This window comes from Anomaloglossus baeobatrachus, chromosome 3 (genome assembly GCF_048569485.1).
Source record: "Anomaloglossus baeobatrachus isolate aAnoBae1 chromosome 3, aAnoBae1.hap1, whole genome shotgun sequence".
Taxonomy (NCBI): domain Eukaryota; kingdom Metazoa; phylum Chordata; class Amphibia; order Anura; family Aromobatidae; genus Anomaloglossus; species Anomaloglossus baeobatrachus.
Window position 1 is genome coordinate 115,045,518 of NC_134355.1, and position 19,482 is coordinate 115,064,999.

General features: G+C 44.3%; 1 protein-coding gene across 4 annotated transcripts in view; it reads left to right on the plus strand.

The window, feature by feature from the left end:
• LOC142296126 (ral GTPase-activating protein subunit alpha-2-like) overlaps nt 1–19,482 on the plus strand; it is a 487,199-nt gene that overhangs the window by 258,219 nt on the left and 209,498 nt on the right. For all 4 annotated transcript variants that reach the window (XR_012751590.1, XM_075339383.1, XM_075339384.1 and 1 more), the window contains 3 exons: nt 12,494–12,613; nt 14,780–14,838; nt 17,679–17,787. Coding sequence is in view for 3 of the 4 variants with exons in the window: in XM_075339383.1 (XP_075195498.1) it covers nt 12,494–12,613; nt 14,780–14,838; nt 17,679–17,787 (288 nt within the window). In the remaining variant the exon portion in view is untranslated. The remainder of the gene's footprint in view (nt 1–12,493; nt 12,614–14,779; nt 14,839–17,678; nt 17,788–19,482) is intronic.

A 19,482-nucleotide genomic window follows, 5' to 3' on the forward strand; every position in this document is an offset into this window, starting at 1 on the left:
TTCCAGTCATGTGCTGAAGCCGGGACGTGTACACCTGGCGTTCATAGTGCGCATGACCGGAAGTGTCGTAACTTCTGATCATGCGCACTGAGCTTATGCCCAGTGTTCTGAAACGGTGACAATGGGCACAGGTACGCGCGTCATCGCTGATGGCGCTGGGCAATCGCCATTGAATACCATGTTAACACGCCCCTGTGGGTTGGTTAACATGCTAAGAGGCAGGAATGAGGGCAGGAACTAATGCTCTTGTGACTAGTCCCTGCACTCATTTGCATATCATAGAGGACTTTTTCTAAAGATCTCTTTATCTATGCTAGTGTATACAGGGACAGTTAGGCAGGGATTAGCAATATGCACCCAGAACTGCTCGAGGTTCAGGGTGTATATTGCACCTGACAGGCTCACTTTAAACTCTTTCTTCTTTTTTAAAAAAAAAAACAAACAAACAACAAACTTGTCACTTTGTAGACCGGATAATCTAAGCTGCTACATTGTAACAAACATCAGCAGTGTGAGAGGACCCCTGTCAAACTACATTCACTTATGGCAAGTAGAGTTTGAGTGATCACCTAAGCTTAACTTATAGCAGGAAACAATACCCCCGTCCCCCCCAGCTGTGACCCATTGACACGCACCTTTTTTCTTGGCCACTGGGGACATGAGTTTGGTGATGTGCCAGGGTTATATAGCAACAAGCAAAATTCCAAACTGTAAAAATGATGCTTTTGATACCTGCATGGTGTAACGGGTACATCCATTGTGATACTTTCTATAATAACGAGTATGGCTTTGGGGCTCATACATGGATTGCATCGGAACCCACAGTGCGATGCCTCTATGGAGGAGCAGCCTCAGTTCATCTAATTGAATATGCCACCATTTTTTTTTCTACCAAATTTCTTCAACATCTGAAAGAAATCAAATCCCTCTGTACAGCGGAGGCTCATGCACCTCCATAGCAGCCTTAGTATGACTATGCACAAAGTGATGCCTTGTGCATGCTCCCGGGTGATTTTTTTTTTTCCCTAATTTACTGCAATTGCTGTGCCTGACAGATTGAAACGCTAGGTACAGGGAAGTACCAAGGGAGTGATGAAAGATAAGAAGGGAAGAGGACCCCTGCATCTAGGGAAGGGGAAAATGGTGACCCCTGCCCAAACCTACTGCTAGTCCTTGGGGTCCTTCACCACCCTAGATAGGTGCGGAACCTATGTGCCAAGCCATATACCTAACTCTAGGCATCCCTAATGCTGAACCCTAGATAGGGAATGGGTGGGATGAGCTCTTCATCAACCCTACTAAATGCTAAAGGAGGACACACATGAACTACTTATCCACAGATGACTCAGGCAGGAGTTCTTCAAAGCTTCAGCAACAATACCACAGAGGAGTACAAGCCACCTGTTTGCTACGAGAACTTGAATGAACTGAATAATATCACCAGCACAAGTCCAGGGAAGATGGGAGTATTTAAGCACCAAAAGAATAGTGATGATTAGCAGCTGAACAGAGGTTTATCTCCCCTACTGCCAGGCCAGAAACCACATGACTGTCTGTCACCCGTGACACAGATTCAGTTGATCTCAATAGCAGATTATTTTTATATTTGAAGACAAGTCCACGTGTACCTGTGGATTTGCACAGCATATTCCAGCCAGTGCCGGGGATGTGGATGACACTTTACCAATTACATCCGTATGCTGCAGACTTTGTTCTCAAATTGGCATGCGGTGCAGATTGTCAGATCCACAGCATGTTGCTTTCTGTAGCAGATTTTCACTGCAGATTTCACCTCTGATGACACTGGAGTAAATCCACGTGTAATCAGTGTGGAATTCTGGCCTTCTGCCATATTTGATCCTACGTTAGGGGTCCATATGCAGGTTTTGAAGAATGATTCATTTATAGATGAATGGTAAGGAACTGTTATACAACCAAAAGAGAGGAGGTGACCGCACCATGTGCCCCGAGCTGCCGCAACAGTCAACTTTATCCTTTTTTCAGTGCTGGCCAAAAGTATTGGCACCCCTTCAATTCTGTCAGCTAATACTCAGTTTCTTCTTGAAAATGATTGCAATCACAAATTCTTTGGTATTATTAACTTCATTTATTTTGCTTGCAATGAAAAAACGCAAAAGAGAAAAACAAAAATCCAATCATTGATCATTTCACCCAAAACTCCAAAAATGGGCCAGACAAAAGTATTGGCACCCTTAGCCTAATACTTGGTTGCACAACCTTAGCCAAAATAACTGCGAACAACCGCTTCTGGTAACCATCAATGAGTTTCTTACAATGCTCTGCTGGAATTTTAGACCATTCTTCTTTGGCAAACTGCTCCAGGTCCCTGAGATTTTGAAGGGCGCCTTCTCCAAACTGCCATTTTGAGATCTCTCCACAGGTGTTCTATGGGATTCAGGTCTGGACTCATTGCTGGCCACTTTAGTAGTCTCCAGTGCTTTCTCTCAAACCATTTTCTAGTGTTTTTTTAATTTTTTTTAAGTGTGTTTTGGGTCATTGTCCTGCTGGAAGACCCATGACCTCTGAGGGAGACCCAGCTTTCTGACACTGGGCTCTACATTATGCTGCAAAATTTGTTTGTAGTCTTCAGACTTCATAATGCCATGCACACGGTCAAGCAGTCCAGTGCCAGAGGCAGCAAAGCAACCCCAAAACATCAGGGAACTGCCATGTTTGACTGTAGGGACCATGTTCTTTTCTTTGAATGCCTCTTTTTTTTTTTTTTCCCTGTAAACTCTGTTGATGGCTTTTCCCAAAAAGCTTTACTTTTGACTCATCTGACCAGAGAACATTCTTCCAAAACGTTTTAAGCTTTCTCAGGTAAGTTTTGGCAAACTTCAGCCTGGCTTTTTTATGTCTCGGGGTAAGAAGTGGGGTATTCCTGGGTATCCTATCATACAGTCACTTTTTATTCAGATGTCGACGGATGGTACGGGTTGACACTGTTGTACCCTCGGACTGCAGGGCAGCTTGAACTTGTTTGGATGTTAGTCGAGGTTCTTTATCCACCATCCGCACAATCTTGCGTTGAAATTTCTCGTCAATTTTTCTTTTCCTTCCACATCTAGGGAGGTTAGCCACAGTGCCATGGGCTTTACACTTCTTGATGACACTGCGCACCGTAGACACAGGAACTTTCAGGTCTTTGGAGATGGACTTGTAGCCTTGAGATTGCTCACACTTCCTCACAATTTGGATTCTCAAGTCCTCAGACAGTTCTTTGGTTTTCTTTCTTTTCTCCATGCTCAATGTGGTACACACAAGGACACAGGACAGAGGTTGAGTCAAGTTTAATCCATGTCAACTGGCTGCAAGTGTGATTTAGTTATTGCCAACACTGTTAGGTGCCACAGGTAAGTTACAGGTGCTGTTAATTACACAAATTAGAGAAGCATCACATGATTTTTCAAACTGTACCAATACTTTTGTCCACCCCCTTTTTTATGTTTGGTGTGGAATTATATCCAATTTGGCTTTTTGACAAATGTTTGGGTTTTTTTTTTCATTGAAGACAAATTAAAGGAAGATAATACCAAAGAATTTGTGATAGTACTCAGTTTCTTCCTGAAAATGATTGCAATCTGACAGAATTGCAGGGGTGCCAATACTTTTGGCCAGCACTGTAGCTCTAATGACCCTGGACTATATCCACGTGTAGTCAGTGAGGAATTCTTGCTTATTTATCTGCCATATTTGTTCCTACTTTAGGGGTCCATATGCAAGTTTTGCATAATGGTTCATTTATAGATGAATGGTAAGGACCTGTTATACAACCAAAAGAGCGGAGGTGACCGCATCATATGCCCCGAGCTGCCGCAACAGTCAATTTTATGCTTTTAGGCTGCATAGATATCTGTAAGTGACACCAATAACAGATTGTGTCAGTGAAGAAAATGCAAGTTTGTTAAAACAAAAAATCCTGCACATCCCGATCTTTATTTGCTTCTGGCCATTCAAATTTAAATTATTATTGAAAACTTATAGAAACGGTTATTTAAAACCTCTTTGCAGGATTAGGGCGATGTATAAGGATTATTCTTCCCTTACTGATCTTTTATAACCCTTGTCTGCAAATAGAGCGTCTCGGGGAATGCTTCTCCGGAGCACAGGCCGCTCTGAGACATAGCCACTGTCATCTTTTAGCAATTTGTAAGAGAAAAGATAGCTCCGTGTTCAGCAACATTTCCCGAAAATAGAGATGAAACTGCTGCAACGTTCTTGTGTTTCTCAGTTCATAAAGGTTCATCAACCCTACAGTATATCTAAACCGCACTATTTTTAGTTGCCCTTTTCCACTTTTGTAAGCCTTTCTGTCCCTCCGTATTCCTGACAGAAGAGTAGGAGAATAACATGATGTAATCAGCTGTGGGGACTGCGGTGGGGGGTGTATACGGAAAAAAAAAACCTTGCAGACCAAGGAAAGGTTAATTGTGTCTCATGGGAAGAATAATTCCCATCATAAGTGCTACTTGTAATCAACCGCTGTCATCTCAGGCACTTGCCCATTCTACCACACTGCAGAAATAATTATTAGGAAAATGGCTAACCGGAAATAAAATCAGATCGCAGCAGCCTGATTGGAAGTGAATCCATCTTCTCAGGGTGGTTAGCTCTGTCAGATGCTGCGATGCTAACAACGGCCTTGTGTCACTCATATGCCGAGGCTCCTGGCAGATTGTGTGGGCAGGAGAAGACATTTTAATTGATTAAGATTTATATAATCAGTTCAGTGTTTTTATTTAACTGTTCAGGGATTTTCTGCATTCATAGGAATTCAGAGTTCTATCTGGAAAACTGATGGGAGATCAAACTAAAATGAAGAAAAAAAATAATTGTAATATTAACAGATTAAAGAGATGGTCCACTACTCCGCATTAGTGGCCACATTGCTGTAAAACTCATGGGAAGGCTTTTCTCAAATACCTTGTGTAGTAAATTCTGCCTCTGAGTGGTGCTATTACAGTCCAGTCATCCCCATCAGGTGACCCCCGGGTTCCGTGACCTCTGAGATCCGGTGATGTCATGTCAACTTCCAGTTGACCCAACATCACCGAGGCCAGCCCCAGCCTCCCTGAGTGACTGGGCTGTGCGTGGAGTTTCACCACTCATCACAGCCCAGCATCGCTCCTGCTTCCGGCGCTCTGCAGTGATGGAGAGAGGGTGCAGAAAGGTGCGCTCTGACGCCTGGCTTTGAGGAGCTGTGAAACTCCGTCCACAGCCCTGTCACTCAGGAAGTCTGGGGCCTGCCTCTGTGATGTTAGGTGAACCGGAAGTTGACATGACATCACCGGATCTCAGGGGTCACGGAGCCCGGGGGTCAGTTGATGGGGATGAACGGACCGCAATAGCACCACTCAGACAGAATGTGCTACACAAGGTATTTGAGAAAAGCCTTCCCTATTAGTTTTACAGCAATGTAGCCACTAATACTGAGTAGTGAACCACCCCTTGAGAAAAGCACTGTAGTTTGTACCAAATAAGGAAATCTAAACTTTTCTATCACTAGACACTTTGCCAATGCCAGAAATCAGAGCTCCAAAGAACAATGTACTCCTATTTTCTATCAGTCAGGACTGGTGTGCAGGGAGAAGCCGCTGGACACCCACCTGTCCAACTAGTTTCTGTGCCGCTTTGTCCCCAGAGGCTTTTCAGCTTTTTTTTTTAGTCTGGAACACTGCAGCGTTTCATAATTCAATATATATGGCTGAAATCTTAGGCTACTTGCACACTTGCGTTGAACGGCATCCGTCACAATGCGTTGTGTGACGCATGTGACGGATGCGTTGTAAATAGTGTGATATAAAGGCAACGGATTTCTGTGAAGTAACGCGTTGCTTTAAGCCGAGAGAGAGAGCCCCCATAATCACCGCACTGGCTCTACCGCCTCCATCATCATCACTGCGCACACCCCCCGACACTACCGCATTCATCATCATCCCCGCACACACCCCGGCACTACCGCACCCATCATAACTGCATACACCCCGGCACTCTTGCTCCCATCATCACTGCACACACCCCGGCACTACCGCTCCCATCATTATCACTGCACACACCCCGGATCTACCGCACTCCTCATCATCCCCGCACACACCCCGGCACTACTGCACTCATCATAATCACTGCACAGACCCCGTCACTACACCCCGGCACTATCACACCCATCATCACTGCACACACCCCAGCACTACCGCAGTCCTCATCATCCCCACACACACACCGGCACTATCGCTCCCATCATCACTGCACACGCCCCGGCACTACCGCATGCATCATCACTGCACACACCCCGGCACTACCGCTCCCATCATCATCACTGCACACACCCCGGCACTACCGCTCCCATCATCACTGCACACACCCCGGCACTACCGCTCCCATCATCACTGCACACACCCCGGCACTACCGCTCCCATCATCACTGCACACACCCCGGCACTACCGCTCCCATCAGCACTGCACACACCCCGGCACTACCGCTCCCATCATCATCACAGCACACACCCTGGCACTACCGCACTCCTCCTCATCCCCGTACACACCCCGGCACTACCGCACTCATCATAATCACTGCACACACCCCGGCACTACCGCTCCCGTCATCACCGCACACACCCCGGCACTACCGCTCTCGTCATCACCGCACACACAGCTGGCACTACCGCCCCCCTCATCATCCCCGCACACACCCTGGCACTACTGCTCCCATCATCACTTCACACACCCCGGCACTACCGCTCCCGTCCTCACCGCACACACCGCCGGCACTACCGCACTCATCATCACCACACAAACCGGTAGTAGTGCCCCCATTATCCCTGCACATACACTGGCACTACCGCCCCCATCATCATCCCTGCACACACCCCGGCACTATTTCTCCCATCATCACTGCACACACCCCGGCACTACCACTCCCATCATCACCGCACACACCTCAGCACTACCGCTCTCGTCATCACCGCACACACAGCTGGCACTAACGCACCTATCATCACCGCACATACATCGGCACTACCACCCTCATCATCACCGCACACACGCAGGCACTACCTCACCCATCATCACCGCACACACGCAGGCACTACCGCACCCATCATCACCACACATACATCGGCACTACCACCCTCATCATCACCGCACACACACAGGCACTACCGCACCCATCATCACTGCACACACGCAGGCACTACCGCACCCATCATCACCGCACATACATCGTCACTACCACCCTCATCATCACCGCACACACACAGGCACTACCGCACCCATCATCACTGCACACACGCAGGCACTACCGCACCCATCATCACCGCACATACATCGGCACTACCACCCCCATCATCACCGCATACACACCGGCACTACTGCTCCCATCATCATCGTACACATTACCTCAGTGACGTCCCCGCTGACGGCGCGTCTCACTTCAGTTGCAGCCTGGAGCTGATAGAGAGCAGCGCTGTTCTACGGCCGCTCCTGTCAGCTTCATGTAGCAGAGCTGGATGCATCGCAGGACCTCGTGTGGATTACGCCGGACCTGGAGGGGTATTTGGGGATTAATAAAGTGGTAAACGAGGGTGATTTTTTTTCTTTTATTCCAAATAAAGTATTTTTTCGGGTGTATGTGTTTATTTACTTTCACTTACAGGTTAATCATTGTGGGTGTCTGCCATGATTAACCTAGGACTTAGTGGCAGCTATGGGCTGCTGCCATTAATTCCTTATTACCTCGATTGCCACCGTACCAGAGCAATTCGGGATGAGCCGGGTAGAGTCCCGGGACTGTCGCATCTAATGGATGCGGCAATTCCGGGCGGCTGCTGGCTGACATTGTTAGGGTGGGGGGCTCCCCGTAACGTGGGGCACCTCATCCTGAGAATACCAGCCTTCAGCCGTGTGACTTTACCTTGGCTGGTATCAAAATTAGGGGGGACCACACACCGTTTTTTTAAATTATTTATTTATTGTACTGCACGATATAGAGCCGCCCACCGGCTGTGATTGGTTGCAGTAAGACAGCTGTCACTCAGCGTGGGGGCGGGTCTGACTGCAACCAATCATAGGTTTCGGTGGGCGGGGTAAGCAGTGAATACTAGATGGAATAATGAGCGGTCGGCATTTTCAAAAGAGGAAAAGCCGCCGGAGCTTTGTGACTTACTGTGCAGCGTCGCGCCCGTGATCGGTGAGTATGAGCGAGGGGGGAGAGAGACCAGGAGTGATTTTAAACGATTTTGATCGTTCTGCTGGACATGCTGAGCATGCTCAGTAGAACGTGACGGAATCAGCGGATTCCGCCGCTTAGCGCATAGTGGTGGAATCCGCCACCATAGACAATCATTAGTTACCTTGGCGGATTCCATTGGAATCCGTCAAGGTGCGTTATTTTAACGACCCAAAAAATGCTACATGTAGCATTCCCTCCGCTCGACGCTGCTGCGTTGAAATAACGACGCAGCGTCGTCCAGCGGATGAAACGCAGACACTTGCATTACAGTGCGTTGTCAATAAGTCTATGGAGAATAGCACAGTGCGTTAACGGACTGCGCTATTCTCCATAGCGGCGGATTGTGCTGAACGCAAGTGTGAAAGTAGCCTTAGGTAGTATCTGACACATGCTGCCCTTGGATCGGAAAGCATGTATCAGCTATTGGGTTCCCTATAAGTTGGTTTGTGGCAAAACGTGAAAATGTGCAAGTAAACCACATTCAACATCACAAAAAGTTCAGGTGAAGCATGATATTTGGAGTGATGGTTTCATCTTGTATAGCATGTGCCGCATGCTGAACAAAACAGGGCTTTATGGATGAAAACCATGGAGGCCTACTCTACTTTAACAAAGGCATAAAAATGAACGTTGCCGAAAGAGCGTAGTCTATTCGTCTATCAACAGATTGAACCAAACTAAGCTTTTAGGCAATGCAAACTAACAATATGTTTATAGATGGCAAAGTGAAGCCTATAAAGAAATGTGCCCCCCACTTACAAGTGAAACATAGGGAATGAGCAATAATGTTATGGGACAAATCATCTGCCGGAAGGGACTGCAGCTCTATAATGTGTCAACAGGAACAAAGGAATCGGAGGATCAGCAGCATAAGGACCAAAATTTGCTATTGGGAAAAGGAACCCTGAAAACATTCAAGAGAACAAGAGGATTGTGGGAGCCTAATAGAGGAAAGTGCCAACAGGTGACCGATTGCTACAAAAACTTTGGAGGCTGTCATTGTTACAAAAGGTTGTACAACCAAGTATTGGTGAAGGGTGCCTTTATCCTGTTCATGGAAAGAAGGGTGGACACCAAGCGCAATAGGGTCTTATAGGTGGATAAAGTTTTCAAGGTGAGAGGTATAAAGTACTGATCAACCTATGAGATTGTTTAACCCACAATTGGGGAATCCAGGGTTGACAGCTGTTGCTGTACCCTCAGACTGGGGGATCCCACTGTGTAAAACAAATAGTAGGAAGATGGTAGTATTTCCTGCCACTTTATTGATGCTGTAGAAGCGGTAAGCCTCATGCACCATTCAGGGGCATTTTCTACTGCATCTGGCGCATTTTGGGATTTTTTAAACTATTTAGGTCTGTCTTTGGTACGTTTTATTTAATATTGTGGTTCTCTTTATGAAGAAGTTGGTTCAACTTCAAAACGCATGAGAATAAACTGCATGGTTAAATCAACCTCCTCTGGATTTCTTGAATCGAACATCAGCAGCGCAGACTACTACTCCTAGAACTGTTCTCCTGTCCGTGTCATATACTTGTTTCCTCCACTTTTACTTTATTTTTTTGAATTTATGTAGGCTGACAGGTCAACATTTTTGCTGTATTTGTACTTTATAACAAAATCTAATTATCCTCAGTTGGTACATACCCACTGTAAGAGTGTCACTAGTAAAATTCTGGGGGAAGATATGTTTCACCGAGGTTGATGACCTCGGTTATGTAAACCCTGAAGCAGGCTCCAACATGTTAAATGCTGAGAGGGGTTACTAGGCCATAGCAGGGGCCGGCTTTTGTGAACCGCCAAAGAGATGGGTGGGGCGGCTGTTATACATATCTCCACCCTAGAGTGTGCTCCATGAGGTAAAATGGAGAGCTATGGATTGAGTCTGTTGTCTGTGTGTATGGAGGTGTGCAGACCTCTACTAAAGTGTTTGTGCTAAATGAGCTGGATATTTATGAGTTGGCGGACCCTGCAGCACTATATGGACTGTTACATATTGTTTATGCCGGACAAAGGCTCTTTTGATTATTTTTGCCTGTTTTATGAAGCCTAAATAAACCAGGTGAAATTTAAACAAAATCCATTCCTGTGATTACCTCGACCCACAGCCGATTGAGCTGAACCTCCACAACACATCAGCTTCTTTTTTTACACTAAACAATCATGACTGCCAGTTATGTTGACCACACAATTTAGGTGGTTTGTGTCATTGTACACTAATCCCGGTTGTGATAACTGCTGGAACATGACCTGAACAGCTCAAGGAACATCAGACAGTAACTAATAACACTTAATGGTCAAAGTGAAAACTAAGCTTTCTGGATTATTATTTTTATGGGTAGTGGCAGCGAAAAGTACAAAATAAAAATCGAAAACCTTTTATTCTTAAAGCTTAATTTTCATAGTTTTCATAATGACAGATTAGGAGATAAAATATTGGAGAAACTCCCATTACTAGAAGGCCTGTCACATGGAGGACTAGTAAGGAACGAATTCCCATTGCAGCCACGTCAGGCTTGTAGAGTAGAGCTGGTTATTTTATATACACTATCTTACGTTGTAGTCCACTTTGTAGATTTTATATATATATATATATATTAAATAATTAAAATCTACAAAGTGGACTACAACGTAAGATAGTGTATATAAAATAACCAGCTCTACTCTACAATAATAATATATATATATATATTATTGTAGAGTAGAGCTGGTTATTTTATTATTTTATATACACTATCTTACGTTGTAGTCCACTTTGTAGAATATATATATATATTAAATAATTAAAATCTACAAAGTGGACTACAACGTAAGATAGTGTATATAAAATAACCAGCTCTACTCTACAATAATAATATATATATATATATATATTATTGTAGAGTAGAGCTGGTTATTTTATTATTTTATATACACTATCTTACGTTGTAGTCCACTTTGTAGAATATATATATATATTAAATAATTAAAATCTACAAAGTGGACTACAACGTAAGATAGTGTATATAAAATAACCAGCTCTACTCTACAATAATAATATATATATATATATTATTGTAGAGTAGAGCTGGTTATTTTATTATTTTATATACACTATCTTACGTTGTAGTCCACTTTGTAGAATATATATATATAATTAAATAATTAAAATCTACAAAGTGGACTACAACGTAAGATAGTGTATATAAAATAACCAGCTCTACTCTACAATAATAATATATATATATATATATATATATATATATTATTGTAGAGTAGAGCTGGTTATTTTATTATTTTATATACACTATCTTACGTTGTAGTCCACTTTGTAGAATATATATATATATATATATATATAATTAAATAATTAAAATCTACAAAGTGGACTACAACGTAAGATAGTGTATATAAAATAACCAGCTCTACTCTACAATAATAATATATATATATTATTGTAGAGTAGAGCTGGTTATTTTATTATTTTATATACACTATCTTACGTTGTAGTCCACTTTGTAGATTATATATATATATATATATATATATATATATATATATATATATATATATATATATAAAGCAAGAAGGCCTGCGGAGACACCATCACATGTTTCTCAACGCTGGCAGGAAACTAGCCAGGTCTTTCACCGGGAAGGAACAACCACGGGAAGGGCAGTCTCCAGATTCCTACTCCACACTGATGAGGGGCAACTACCCCGAAACGGCTGTCTGTGGATGGATACCATGTTTGGCATAGGTGGTCTCCTTGACTGGAGACTGCCCTTCCCGTGGTTGTTCCTTCCCGGTGAAAGACCTGGCTAGTTTCCTGCCAGCGTTGAGAAACATGTGATGGTGTCTCCGCAGGCCTTCTTGCTCTGAATATTTCCCAGGGGGCATTGCTCTAGAATCACTGCGTTGAGAAACACGTGATGGTGTCTCCGCAGTGGTGGATGTTGATCTCCCTAAGGTCAACCATCCTTGCTCATATATATATATATATATATATATATATATATATATATATATATATATATATATGTATATATATATATATGTATATATATATATATGTATATATATGTGTATATATATGTGTATATATATATATATATAATGTGTTAGTTTGGTATCTGTGCAGTTTTATTGCCTTATAAAATATGACTATTTCTCTGCATTGTCTCTTTAGTAGATCACTATAACAATCTCTATATAAATGCTTTTATTGTATTTGCTATTGAAATCCCAACCTGCTGTATCTCCTAGGCACCGCGTCTGGAGGCACAGATCATTTTGGGTTCTCTTGTTTGCTACCCGAACATTTATAAGGACCTCCTGCTGCTGGAGTCGTCCAGTGACATCAACATAGACAACAAAGACGTTAAGGTAGGAATCCTCATTACATTTGCTGTTCAAATAAATTGCAGAGGCGCAGTTCTCCAGAAAATGATTTCTTGGTAAACGTAATTAATGTATTTGTACATTCTGTTCATGTGCTAAACATATTCAGAAAAAAAACATGACCCACACAATTCCTAAAGTAGGACTATACAAAAGATAAAGCAACAGGTGTAGGGAAAGCCAGCATTGCCGAGATAAGCTAGGTAATGGGTCATTGAATTGTTATACTATATACAATCTAAATCAAGCTATAAAAATGGAGAGCGCAATAGGGTTTTACCAGATTAAAACGTGAGATGTGTAAGGGTAAAGGGTGCTTTACACGCTGCGACATCGCTAGCGATCTCGTTAGCGATGTGACACGCCAGATCGCACATACGATTTGCCGAGATCGCACATGTGACCGGCGCTACAACAATGTCCTATGTGCGATCTCGGCAAATCTTATCTGCGATCTGGCGTGTCACATCGCTAACGAGATCGCTAGCGATGTTGCAGCGTGTAAAGCACCCTTAACACTTACCTGGCAGGGTTATGGAAGGCACAACCCCTATAAACGCATAGAGTATATAATGGCAGCTACCGCAGCACCACGTACTTTAATATTCAGTGCAGGAGAAAAGAATGGATATAGTGCCACGCTACCGCCAATGAAAAGAAATTTGTTGATTAATGTAGATATCTTTATTCTATAGGTCAACACGTTTCTGGGATCCAGTCCCCTTCCTCACGGCCAAGAAAATCAACAACAACAATCATGTTATTTTATTGAAAAGTAATTAAAGCAAAGTTAATCCATATGAAATAAGGTTAAAAAAAAAACCCTGGCTTGTTTTAATGACTTTTCAATAAAGGAATTTTCACTTTTATCAAGTGTAAACTCCCCCCCCATTTTTTATTTGTTTCTACCATCTTTCTAAATACTTTTCCTAAAAAAGCTATCATTTTGGTGCTACAGACTGTCTATATGTCCTTTATCCAGCTGGGCGCATTGAAATTTTACTATTCCATATAGCTCCTTTTCATGTTTCTCCTCCTTTGCTTTCTCTCAATTCTAGAAATCTCAGCAGAGAATGGAGGAGGCTGTAAAGATTCCTATATTGGGGAAAGCTACAAAACCTTCTTTTATCTTAGGGAGGGCAGATAAATCAAAATATAGACAATGGGGAGAGCACATGAAGGAGAAATAAGTGCAGGATAGAAGCTGTGCTGATAGCTAATGAAGATAGCAGTAGCCTGGTAATACACAGCCCTTATATCCAGCCTATACTACTGGGAGAGATACTCCTTCAAGAGAAAAATCTGAAATTCTGATCCGGTAGTAAATGGCATATCAGGGAAGGAATGAAGATTGCGAACTGAAACTTAGGGCAAATTTATTGTTTAAAGGTAACCAATAACATTTTTGTATTCAAAGGTGTGCAAAGCCTTTAAATTAATTTTATTTAAAGGGGTAGTCCCTTCTCAAAGATCCTTTTCCAATATGTAGTAGGTGTATTAATAATAATAATAATAATAATATTAGCAAATACCTCCAATTAGAAATGTAGTATAGTTCTCCTGAATAGCGATGTCTGTTACCTCATGCGCAGGGCATTGCAACTTTAGGAATACATGATTACGACCACTCATACAGTGACAGTTAGTTGCTTGTGGTCGTAACCATGGATTCCTAACCTGCAATGCCCTGCACATGAGGTAAGGGACATAGCAAACCAGGAGAACTAGATTACATTTCTAATTGGAAGCATGTGCTATTATTATTATTACATCTGGATATTGGAATAGGATCTCTGAGATGGGAATACTCCTTGAATTACTTTTCAGTAATTGATAGTATGGCTACTACTGAATGGCATTAACATAGCATTGTTTGTATTGGTAATCTTCTTTCTGCTGCTCCTCCGGATACCTCCTTGCTGTATAAATCCATTTTTTTTCCTGTAGTTTCCACACAGATGGGCTGCACATATATAAGATTACCAGTACTTAGCCTATTTTATCTTAGGGGGTAACAATTAGGTTTTGGTGAGGAGAGTGCAATAAACTTATATAACTGCAAACAGCTGAAGGATTCTGAACGTTTTGTACATTTTGTGGACCGAACAATATCCATAATATTAATGTTACTAATCTTTGTTTCTTTTTTAGAGCGGTTTGGTTGACATTTTGCTGAAGAATGCCAGGGAGGAGTTAAATGAAGCATCAAGGTAAAATTATAAAAGATCATATTGAGAATTTTAGTTTTTTTTTTTGTAGTCTGACATTCTCTCGTGTAGACATGAGCGGACCTGTGGAAGTTCGGTTCGACGGGTTCAGCCGGACATTAGATAAAGTTCAGTTTGGAATCTGGACTTGACTTGAACCCCAATGGAAGTGATTAATTGGGCAGTTTGGGTCTCCACTCACATTTAGCCCACCATAAACAGATCACTTCCGGGCTTGGTTTTTCTTTTTTTTTTGGGGTGCACACTACATCTGATCATGCTGTTGTTACACCCCCAGTGTGAACTGTTCAAACTGCAAGTGGCTCTCACTGGGCTGAGCACCGAGCGTAGCCGAGCACCAAGTGTACCTGAGCACATCGATGCTCGCACAAGTAATCTGCATACGTAAAGCACCCGGGCTCAGAATCTGAACTCTGTTGGATTTTTTTTTTTTTAATATATATAAAAAGTCTGTGTTTGGTACAAACACCGAACCTCAGGTTTGCTCATGTCTGCTCTTGTGATCTCCTGTTTAGTGATGTATCGGGTTCTCCGAATCAGCACAGGGAAAAAAAACTGGATCAGCGAGCAATCTTGACACCGAACTTAACCCCAAACAACAAACCCCATACAAGTAAATGGGGACGAAATGTTCGAGGCTGTAAAGTGGCCGTAGTAAGAGTTAGAGGGCTGCAAATGGAAGTTAAATGGTATAGGAGCCAGGATAGTTATACACACCATGTTTCCCCGGAGGATCACGCTGCAGCCAAACACTTCTGGGCCCGCAAATTAAAGTTCATGAATATTCACTGCTTCTCTCCCCCCCCCATGCCAGTTTCTGTGATTGGTTGCAGTCTGCTGCATACACTGCCCCCCCCCTGTGTCTGCGTTTGCGATTGGTTGCAGTCAGTGTCCTCTGGTATTGTAAAAAAGAATGAATAATATAAAAAATGTTTTGTGTGCTCCTGCCATATTTTTATAGCCAGCACGGGTTAAACAATAGCGACAGGCTGCAGCCCCCACCTGTAAGCTTTAGCCCTGGTTAGATATCAAAATAAGAGGGGGGAAAAGACGTAGGGTGCCCCCCATTTTTTTATATCCAGCCACGGTAAAGCAAAGAGGTGGGGGCTGGTATTATTAGGATGGGAGGCCTCAATGGATATTTGTTCCCCATCAGCCTAAAAATACCAGCCCGCAGCTGTCCTGAATTGTTACATCCCTATGTCTTCTGTCCCCCTATTTTGATATCCTGCCACAGTAAACCTCGCAGGTGGGGGCTGCAACCTGCCGCTGTTCTTTTACCCTGCTGGTTATTAAAATATGGCGGGAGCCTACGTCATTTTTTTTTAAAAAAGATTATGTATTTATTTTTACACTACTATACAGCAAACTGACTGCAACCAATCACAGATGCGGACACCGGGTGGGGGGCATGTATAGCAGTCTCCAACAAATCACAGACACTGGTTTAGAGGGTGGGTGGGGAAACTGTACATATTCATGAACGTTTATTAGCGAGCCCGGAAGATAGTCTGACTGTAGCGTGATCCTCTGGGAAACACGGTGTGTATAACTATACTGCTCTTACTACCATTTAACTTCCATTTGTAGCCAACACCATTTTTTGTGTTTTTTGTATTTTTGTTTGTTTTTTTTTTTAACAGTGCTTTTCATGGCCAATCACAGCCATGCCAACACTTGGCTTGTTTGTGATGCCTCTGTAAGTAAAAGCTTGCTAATTGGCTGCTCTGCAACCTTCCAACAAGCTTTATTCAGGTGACAAACCCGGACATGAATTGGACATAGTCAAAAGTCTGTGTTCGGTGTTAGTACAGTTTGGGTTCGCTCATCTTTACTCCTGATCTGAGAGACACTGGGTGAGATTCTATGCCATTTAATTAGGATTTTTGCCCAAAATGTCAAAATAGACATATTTGTAAATCAGTAATTACAGTGAAGGTCAATGGCGACTCACTGGGCTGATCACTCCTGCGTTCTCTGAGAGCCGCTGCCAAACACAGACCAAAAACATCAGCAGTCTGCAATCCAACATGGCACTGACATCAGCAATCTGAGGAATCTGGATGACCCATATACATTACACTGCCAAGCCCCCTGATATCCGCGCGGTCGGCTGATGATGGTCTATTGTGTATGGGGGACTTGGGCTCTTTTTATGTGGCAGTTATAGACCTCCTCACTAAGGTAGTGACTAAGACACAATATAGGCATACCACTGCAAGGCTTGTGTTGTGTCCGTCTGCATAGGGAAGTGTGGCAGTATTTCCTGTATGGTGAAGAAACACATATGTCGATGCACACTGGCCCAGCTGTTATACGAAAGGGGCACGATTCTTGTTATGTTCTGTGCACATAAGAGTCTATGGATTAAGTTTGGCATTGAATGTCAGGGACTTTTTTGGTGCACATACCGATCCTTTGCAAAAAAAAAAGGAGATTGTCGATGGAAAAAAAAGATGGAGCTAGAGGCAGAGCCCCGCCCCTCTTACCTTTTCTATCTACATAGAATCTCATCATCACCAACTGTCATCTCCTATCTCAGTAATAGGAAAGTCTTCACTGAATACAGATTTTATCTTAGAATTAAGAGTTTTGATAACTGATCAATTCTGGCAGAGAAAGGATCAAATTGCCCTGATCAGATTATTACACAGCTGCTTATTCTCATGTGTACTATTGATTTATGATGACAGGGATGTGTATATACAGTCTGTATATCCGGTTTTTACTAGAAGACCATTTAAACCTATCGTTACCAGCCAGGAACACCTGATTTTTGCCTTGTACTGTCCTGACTCTCTCTTGATATCTCTTTTGTTAAGGTGCATTGCAATCTGCTGTCTTGGGATATGGATCTGTGAAGAGCTGGTAGAGAATACCAATCATCCTCAGGTTATCGATGCAATTAATGTTATTGGAGTAACGCTAAAGGTAATTCATTCACTTTTCTCTTCTAAAATTGGATTTATTACTAGTTACTGCTGAAAGCCCATATTATAGAAGACTATAATGTGCAAACAAACTTGTTCCTGACCATCCGCACGTGTAAACATGCAGGTGACAGCACAGGCCGCTCATTCATTACCTGTTTGAACTGTTTATACGTGTTCTTGAGTCGGTGGTTAATCACCCCATGTAAACGGGATATGCAAGCAACAATGTGCATGGTGTTAAAATAATTGTATTCACCCCTCATCACTCTGTGACGTCCTATTACTGGAGAATAAGGATTTTTTAAAATTAATTCAGTTTCCCTTGAATAACTTTTACCCATCCTTAATCATGGTAGATCATCAATATATCAGATATAAATATTGAACAACACTCAACAGCGTGGCTGGCCAGAACAGTGCTGCTCAGCTCCTGTCATGCGCTGCACAGAGCTGTGCTGCTCAGCTCCGGACGTGCGCTGCACAGAGCTGTGCTGCTCAGCTCCGGACGTGCCCTGCACAGAGCTGTGCTGCTCAGCTCCGGACGTGCCCTGCACAGAGCTGTGCTGCTCAGCTCCGGACGTGCCCTGCACAGAGCTGTGCTGCTCAGCTCCGGACGTGCCCTGCACAGAGCTGTGCTGCTCAGCTCCGGACGTGCCCTGCACAGAGCTGTGCTGCTCAGCTCCGGACGTGCCCTGCACAGAGCTGTGCTGCTCAGCTCCGGACGTGCCCTGCACAGAGCTGTGCTGCTCAGCTCCGGACGTGCCCTGCACAGAGCTGTGCTGCTCAGCTCCGGACGTGCCCTGCACAGAGCTGTGCTGCTCAGCTCCGGACGTGCCCTGCACAGAGCTGTGCTGCTCAGCTCCGGACGTGCCCTGCACAGAGCTGTGCTGCTCAGCTCCGGACGTGCCCTGCACAGAGCTGTGCTGCTCAGCTCCGGACGTGCCCTGCACAGAGCTGTGCTGCTCAGCTCCGGACGTGCCCTGCACAGAGCTGTGCTGCTCAGCTCCGGACGTGCCCTGCACAGAGCTGTGCTGCTCAGCTCCGGACGTGCCCTGCACAGAGCTGTGCTGCTCAGCTCCGGACGTGCCCTGCACAGAGCTGTGCTGCTCAGCTCCGGACGTGCCCTGCACAGAGCTGTGCTGCTCAGCTCCGGACGTGCCCTGCACAGAGCTGTGCTGCTCAGCTCCGGACGTGCCCTGCACAGAGCTGTGCTGCTCAGCTCCGGACGTGCCCTGCACAGAGCTGTGCTGCTCAGCTCCGGACGTGCCCTGCACAGAGCTGTGCTGCTCAGCTCCGGACGTGCCCTGCACAGAGCTGTGCTGCTCAGCTCCGGACGTGCCCTGCACAGAGCTGTGCTGCTCAGCTCCGGACGTGCCCTGCACAGAGCTGTGCTGCTCAGCTCCGGACGTGCCCTGCACAGAGCTGTGCTGCTCAGCTCCGGACGTGCCCTGCACAGAGCTGTGCTGCTCAGCTCCGGACGTGCCCTGCACAGAGCTGTGCTGCTCAGCTCCGGACGTGCCCTGCACAGAGCTGTGCTGCTCAGCTCCGGACGTGCCCTGCACAGAGCTGTGCTGCTCAGCTCCGGACGTGCGCTGTACAGAGCTGCACATCCTGATGCTGCCAAAGTTAAAAACGTGGTTGCTCGAAGTCAGGCCCACCAATCTGATATTGATAACATCTTACAGAAAGCTCA